The sequence below is a fragment of the Rhinopithecus bieti genome, unplaced genomic scaffold (assembly GCF_001698545.2).
Source record: "Rhinopithecus bieti isolate Rb0 unplaced genomic scaffold, ASM169854v2 scaffold_75559, whole genome shotgun sequence".
Lineage (NCBI taxonomy): Eukaryota > Metazoa > Chordata > Mammalia > Primates > Cercopithecidae > Rhinopithecus > Rhinopithecus bieti.
The window spans coordinates 343391-351462 of NW_016828162.1; the positions used below are offsets into that span (position 1 = coordinate 343391).

At 48.2% G+C, this 8072-nt stretch overlaps 1 protein-coding gene across 2 annotated transcripts in view; it reads right to left on the reverse strand.

Moving 5' to 3' along the window:
* Positions 1-2907: 2907 nt before the first annotated feature.
* Positions 2908-8072, reverse strand: part of FUT2 (fucosyltransferase 2 (H blood group)) — a 9624-nt gene continuing 4459 nt past the window's right edge. For both annotated transcript variants that reach the window (XM_017864369.1, XM_017864368.1), the window contains exon 2: positions 2908-4140. In XM_017864369.1, the coding sequence (XP_017719858.1) occupies positions 3107-4138 (1032 nt within the window). In that variant the 5' untranslated portion in view covers positions 4139-4140 and the 3' untranslated portion in view covers positions 2908-3106. The remainder of the gene's footprint in view (positions 4141-8072) is intronic.

Sequence of the window (8072 nt, forward strand, 5' to 3'; positions counted from 1 at the left end):
TCTTATAAACATATTCCCTCCCCAGAAGAGTATAGTCATATTCATTGTGTAGAATGAAAAAAATATTTCTCCTCCTCCTTCCTTTCTTTTTCCTTCCTTCCTTTCCTTCCTTCCCCTTCCATTTTTTTTTTTTTTTTTTTTTTTTTTTTTTTTAATTTGAGATGGGGTACCCCTTTTTTTCCCCAGGCTGGGGTGCAATGGTGCAATCTTGGCTCACTGCAACCTCCACCTCCCGGGTTCAAGCGATTCTCCTGCCTCAGCCTCTGGAGTAGCTGGGATTACAGGCGCCTGCCACCACGCCTGGCTAATTTTGTATTTTTAGTAGAGATGGGGTTTCTCCATGTTGGTCAGGCTAGTCTTGAACTCCCAACCTCAGGTGATCCACTGGTCTCGGCCTGCTAAAGTCCTGGGATTACGGGCGTGAGCCACCGCGCCTGGACTCCTTCCTTCCTCCCTCTTTCTTTCTTTCTTTCTTTCTTTCTTTCTTTCTTTCTTTCTTTCTTTCTTTTTTTTTTTTCTTTCTTTCTTTCTTTCTTTCTTTTTCTTTCTTTCTTTCCTTCCTTCCTTCCTTCCTTCCTTTCTTTTTCTTTCTTTCCTTTCCTTCTTTCTCTTTCTTTCCTTTCTTTCCTTCCTTCCCTTTCTTTTCTTTTTCTCTCTCTTTCTCCCCTTCCTTCCTTCCTTCCTTCCTTCCTTCCTTCCTTCCTTCCTTCCTTCCTTCCTTCCTTCCTTCTCTCTTGTCTTTCTCTCTTCTCTCCTCTCTGTCTCTCTTTTGAGTTTCACTCTGTTGCCCTGGCTGAAGTGCAGTGGTGAGATCTCAGCTCACGGCAACCTTCAACTCCTGGGTTCAAGCAATTCTCCTGCCTCAGCCTCCCAAGTAGCTGGGATTACAGGTACATGTCACCACTCCTGGCTAATTTTTGTATTTTTAGTAGAGACAGAATTTCACCATGTTGGCCAGCCTGATCTCGAACTCCTGACCTGAAGTGATCCACCTGCCTTGGCCTCCCAAAGTGCTGGGATTACATGTGTGAGTCATAGCACCTGCTTGCCTCGGGATCTAATTGTATCTTTTCAATTTTCTTTTCTTTTTTTTTTTTTTAGACAGAGTCTCACTGTTGGCAGGCTGGAGTGCAGTGGCGGGATCTCGGCTTACTGCAACCTCCACCTCCTGGATTCAAGCAATTCTCCTGCCTCAGCCTTCCAAGTAGCTGGGACTATAGGTGCGTGCCACCATGCCTGGCTAATTTTTGTATTTTTAGTAGAGACGGGGTTTCACCATGTTGGCCAGGATAGTCTTGATCTCTTGACCTCGTGATCCACCTGCCTCGGCCTCACAAAGTGCTGGGATTACAGGCGTGAGCCACTACACCTGGCCTGTACCAATTATATTTTGAAGTGACTTGTTAATGCCGTCTTGGGAGCAGGGGTCATGTCTCCTACACTGCTTTCTGATACATGATAGGTGCACAGTACACATTTGTGGGTAATCTGGAGAAAATACTATAATATTGGGATCTACAAAATCATTGTAAAAGTTGCCTTTTTCTTTTTCTTTTTTTTTTTTTAGACCAAGTTTGGCACTTGTTGCCCAGGCTGCAATACAATGGTGTGATCTCAGCTCACTGCAACCTCCATCTCCCAGGTTCAAGCGATTCTCCTGCCTCAGCCTCCCTAGTAGCTGGGATTACAGGCATGCACCACCACGCCTGGCTAATTTTGTATTTTTAGTAGAGACAGGGTTTCACTATGTTGGCCAGGCCGGTTTCGAACTCCTGACCTCAAGTGATCCATCCGCCTCAGCCTCCCAAAGTGCTGGGATTACAGGTGTGAGCCACCGCGCCCGGCCAAAGTTGCCTTTTTAATTCAGACTTGTAACAGGATTCCATCTACTCCTGAGATTTTTTTTTTTTTTTTTTTTTAGATGGAGTCTCACTCTGTTGCCCAGGCTGGAGTGCAGTGGTGTAATCTCGGCTCACTGCAACCTCCGCCTCCCAGGTTCAAATGATTCTCCTGCTTAAGCCTTCCAAGTAGCTGGGACTACAGGTGTGCACCACCACCCCTGGCTAATGTTTCGTATGTTAAGTAGAGACAGGGTTTCACTGTGTTGCCCAGGCTAGTCTCAAACTCCTGACTTCAGGTGATCTGCCCACTTTACCCTCCCAAAGTGCTGAGATTACAGCCACCATAACTGGCCTGAGATGTACTTTGGAGTTCATGTGATACTCATGTAATAAACTCTCAGAGAACCTTTTCTCCCATCCAAAGTCATAATTGTGTTTATTTATTTAAGATTCGGGGTCTCACTAGGTTGTCCAGGCTGCCGTGCAGTGGCTATTCGCAAATGCAATCACTATTGGACTTTTGTTCCCGTGCACTATTGTTCCGAACACCCCTGGCATCAAGCAGTCCTCCCACCTCAGCCTCCCTGGTAGCTGGAAATACTCCACTCTATGACTGTGTTCACACTGGTGATTAAATACAAATTATTCCTTTGATGACTGTGTAATGATGAGCTGCCAAATTAACTGACCCTGGAGCTGGGCCACTTCCGGTCTTGTGTGATACATATGATTATGGTCTTTGAACCCGTTCATTTCTTTTTCTTTTCTCTTTTCCTTCCTTTCCTTTCTCCTTTTCTTTCTTTTTTCTTTCTTTCTTTCTTTTTTTTTTTTTTTGATAGAATCTTGCTCTGTCACCCAGGCTGGAGTGCAGTGGTACCATCTCGGCTCACTGCAACTTCCACCTCCTGGGTTCAGGTGATTCTCTTGCCTCAGCCTCCCGAGTAGCTGGGATTACAGGTGTGCACCACCACGCCTGGCTAATTTTTGTATTTTTAGTTGAGACAGGGTTTCACCAGGTTGGCCAGGTTGGTCTTGAACTCCTGACCTCAAGTGATCCACCCGCCTCAGCCTCCCAAAGTGCTGGGATTACAGGTGTTAGCCACCACGCCAGGCCACTGTTCATTGAGATTTCTGTTACTTGCAGCCCAAAGCATCTTCACAGAAGAGAGAAGGGTCCTCCTCATGGAACCATGTACTTCTCATGCCCTGGCACTCACCTTGAGGGAGCCAGAGAAGGAGAAAGGGTATCGAAGGACTGGCCAGCATTAGTGCTTGAGTAAGGGGGACAGGTCTGCGGTGATCCCCGTCCACTCTGGCAGGAAGGCTGCCTCTGGTTTAAAGACTTTGAGGAAAGGGGAGTTGGGGAGGGTGTAATTGGCCAGGTAGATGGTATCTCCGCCCGCGAGGTAGGCGGCCCAGATCCCGAACGTCCCGATGGTCATGATGGTGTGGTTACACTGTGTGAGTAGTGCAAAATCTTTGGCAGGTGAGCCCTCAATGCCATCGCCAGCAAACACCACATCACCATGGGAGGTGTCAATGTTCTCCCGACACCAGGCCATGCCATTACTGGTGACCACAAAGAGAGGGGAGCTGTAGCGAGCTCGGAACATGTCCAGGGCCTGCTGTAGGTATTTTCGGTCGGCCACCACCCCCTTCCACACTTTTGGCATGACATGGACATAGTCCCCTCGGCGAACATGGACCCCTACAAAGGTACTCGGCTGGCTCCCGTTCACCTGCAGGCCCCGCAGGAACTTCTGGGCCTCCTCGCGCACGTGGTTGTGCAGGGTGAACTCCTGGAGGATCTCGTGGCGGAGGTGGTGGTAGAAGGTCCAGGAGCAGGGGTAGCCCGTGAGGCGGACATACTCCCCTGGGATGTGGCGGTACTTCTCCTCCATCCAGTCGTTCAGGTGGTAGTTCTGCCAGGGGATCCTGCTGGCCGTGGCACTGTGCAGCACCGGAAGGGTGATTTTGAAGATGGGGGCCAGGGTGTTGTGCATCTGGGCCGGGATGAAGGCGGGCCGCCCGTTCATCTTGGCCAGGGCATACAGCGTGGCGTATTCACCCATCTGGTTCCCCAGGCGGCCTATAGCATTGATCGTCCACATCCCCCTGAGCTGGCTGGGTTGCGGTGCCTTTGATGTTGAGGCCAGTCCTGGTATCTGCACCGGTAACTCCCACACGGCTTGAATCTTCGCTAGCCGCTGCTGAATGTGAAATATAGTGGAAACCGTAAAGACAAAGAGGATGAAGTGGGCCGTGGAAAAGGAGAAAGGCATCTGAATGACCAGCATGGCTGTCAGGGGAGGAAAACAGGACACGTTAGCTGAGAGATGGAGGCCCGGGGCGCTGGTGAATGTGGCCATGCGGTCGTGCGCAGGCATTGCATGGGTGCATGTGAATGTGCTTTTATTTCGGGTGTGTAAATACTTGGCACATACTTGCCTATGTGCATAGGCATGTATCTCAAGTGTTTTTTTTTTTTTTTTTTTTTTTTTTTTTTTTTTTGAAGACGAGTCTCGCTCTGTCGCCCCGGGCTGGAGTGCAGTGGCCGGTTCTCAGCTCCACTGCAACCTCGCGCTCCCGGGCGGTTTATGCCGTTCTCTGCCTCAGCTCCGAGTAGCTGGGGACTAAAAAAAAAAAACAGGCGCCCGCCACCTCGCCGGCTATTTTTTTCGTATTTTTTAGTAGAGACGGGGTTTCACCCATGTTAGCCAGGATGGTCTCGATCTCCTGGACCTGTGATCCGCCCGTCTTCGGCCTCCCAAAGTGCTGGGATTACAGGCTTGAGCCACCGGCGCCCGGCCTCTCCAAGTGTGTTATACGATGTGTCTACCATTGTGTTCACTGGTGGTGGTATTACACAGATGGATGTGTACACATTGTGTGTTAATGTGGATCTGGGGATCTATACATTGTGTATTACATATACAGGTATGGTGCAAAATTGTGTGTGTTACATATACAGGCTTGGTGTACAAATGGACGTGTACATGGTAGTGTATGGGTGTAGATACATTGCGTACATATAAGGGTATATGTGTATGTGTATATATGTCATCTAGGTGGCTGTGAACACAGCATGTGAGTATATGTGAATGTGTATATATAGGAGTATGTGTATATACTTTGTGTATCTATACCTTGTATGCATTTTTGTTTGGTTTTATTTATTCATTTATCATTTTTTTTTTAGACAGGAACTTGCTCTGTCACCTGGGCTGGAGTGCAGTGGTGAGAATGTGGCTCACTGTAGTCTTGACCTCATAGGCTCAAGCAATCCTCTTGCCTTAGCCTCCTGAGTACTTGGGACTACAGGTGCACTTCACCACACCCAGCTAACTAAAAACAAATTTTCTTTTGTAGAGATAAGATCTCAGTATGTTGGTCAGGCTGGTCTCAGTATGTTGGTCAGGCTGGTCTCAAACTCCTGGGCCCGAGTGATCTTCCCACCTTGGCCTCCCAAAGTGCTGGGATTATAGGCGTGAGCCACTGCACCTGCTCCACACTGTATGTTTAAATGTTTAAATGTGGGTGTTTATTGACTGAGTGTACATATGTGGATGTCTACATATTGTGAGTATAAGTATATGTAGCTATTATTTACTGGTGATCCAGTTTGTAGAGATGTTCCTTTTTTTCTTTTTTTTCTGAAATGGAGTCTCACTCTGTCACCCAGGCTGGAGTGCAATGCACGATCTCTGCTCACTGCAACCTCTGTCTCCTGGGTTCAAGCTATTCTCCTGCCTCAGCTTCCTGAGTAGCTGGGATTATAGGTGTGTGCCACCATGCCTGGCTAACTTTTGTATTTTTAGTAGAGACAAGGTTTCACCATGTTCATCAGGCTAGTCTCGAACTCCTGACCTCGTGATCCACCTGCCTCAGCCTCCCAAAGTGCTGGGATTACAGGCGTGAGCCACCGCGCCCGGCCCGAGATGTTCATCTTTTGTTTTTATTTTCCTACTTGCCAGACTCCAGTGCCAGATATATTCATCTTTGCATGTCCTGCCTGTATCCACTTTGGAGGGAAATTGTCCACCTGGCCTGCCTGCCCCCTTGGCCACAGTCAGTTGAACTTGAGAGGAACACCCAGCTCCACTGTGGATTTTCCATTCATTGGCCATGACATAGTGTATGACAAGTGTAGGCTGGCTCTAAAAGATGAGTTGTGGCCAGGCGCGGTGGCTCACACCTGTAATCCCAGCACTTTGGGAGGCCAAGGTGGGCAGATCACCTGAGGTCAGGAGCTGGAGACCAACGTGGCCAACATGATAGGGCCCTGTCTCTACTAAAAATACAAAAATTAGCTGGGCATGGTGGCAGACGCCAGTAATCCCAGCTACTGAGGAGCCTGAGGCAGGAGAATCACTTGAACCCGGGAAGCGGAGGTTGCAGTGAGCCAAGATCATGCCACTGCACTCCAGACTGGGGGACAGAGCAAGACTCCATCTCAAAAAGAAAAGAAAGGGAGAAGAGAGGAGAGGAGAGGGGAAGGGAGGGGAGGGGAGGGGAGGGCTCTCTGGATGTCTGGGTGGACACAATGCCAAGGATACCTGGTTGGATGAGTAGACTGTGGGTCTGTTTAAACCCCACTTGCCTTCTTGACCAGGGGCCTTTGTGCAGTGAACAACCTACACAACTCCTCAGGGCATCCCTGTTATCTACCCTAAAGCCATTTCCCTTTTTCTCCTTGGTAACACGTAATTTTCTGCAAGCTGCATGTTCTTCAAAGGCGGCTGATCAACTTCCCAGCTGCAGAATCTGAGGTTAAACTAATCCCAGAAGTCTCATTTCTTTTGCCTCCTATTGGGCCACGTGGGTATGTGATGATTCCTACCAATCGGAGTTGGGAGAAGTTGCTGGAAGGCTTAGGAAAGTTTCATTCATTCTTCAAAAGGGACCAAGATAAGAACGAGCCTCTTTCTGCTGTTTCTGAAAGGAATTATCTGTATGTGAAGGCTGGATGTGTAGCAGTCCTTTTGGGACCATGAGATGATCCAGCTAAGAAATGGTAGCACAGCATAGGAAGATGGATGGAGCTCAGGTGACTGATGACTTTGTGGAACTGCCAAATTAACTGACCCTGGAGCTGGGCCACTTCCAGTCTTGTGTGATACGTATGATTATGGTCTTCGAACCCGTTCACTTCTCTTATCTCTTTCTTTCTTTTTCTTTTTTTTTTTTTTTTGGTGGAGTCTCACTCTGTCACCCAGGCTGGAGTGCAGTGATACCATCTCGGCTCACTGCAACCTCCGCCTCCTGGGTTCAAGTGATTCTTTTGCCTCAGCCTCCTGAATAGCTGGGATTACAGGCGCGCACTGCCACACCCCGCTAATTTTTGTATTTTTAGTCGAGACGGGGTTTCACCATGTTGGTCAGGCTGGTCTCGAACTCCTGATCTCAAGTGATCCACTCGCCTCAGTCTCCCAAAGTGCTGGAATTACAGGCGTGAGCCACTGCGGCCGACCACACAAATTCTAGATAAAGCTCCTTCCTCATCACTACAAAAGAATATCCTTTCACTAAGTCCAACACAGAATGCTGGACTTGATGACTCAAAGACACATCACCACCAGTGGCTAGGTGCACAAGCTCTGGCCAATTTCAGACTCCCACACTCATGAGCTGTGTGATTTTGGGCAAGTGACATCACCTCTCTGAGTATTAAAACAGTGTCTGGCACATATACACAGGCAGTTAAGTGTTTGCTAATGTCACCCACAAAGCAAAGAACGCTGTTCATTATAGGCTCTGGGTGAAGAACCCGGGTTTCCCACTTTTCATATTGGGTGTATTGATAGTGGTCAAATTTAGCATTTAAATCATAGATCATAGAACAGGAGGGTAGCCGGGCACAGTGACTCATGCCTGTAATCCCAGAACTTTCGGAAGCCGACGTGGGTGGATCACCTGAGGTTAGCAGTTTGAGACCAGTCTGGTCAACATAGCGAAACCCTGTCTCTACTAAAAATAGAGAAATTAGCTGGGCGTGGTGGCGCACACCTGTAATCCCAGCTACTGGGGAGGTTGAGGCGGGAGAATCGCTTGATCATGGAAGGCAGAGATTGCAGTCAGTGAGCCAAGATCACGCCACTGCACTCCAGCCTGGGCGACAGAGTGAAACTCCATCTAAAAACAAAACAAAACAAAACAAGACAAAAAACCCACCCAGATTTCCCTGTTTTTGTAGTCCTTCATTTCTGGTTTTTTTTTTTTTTTTTTTTTTTT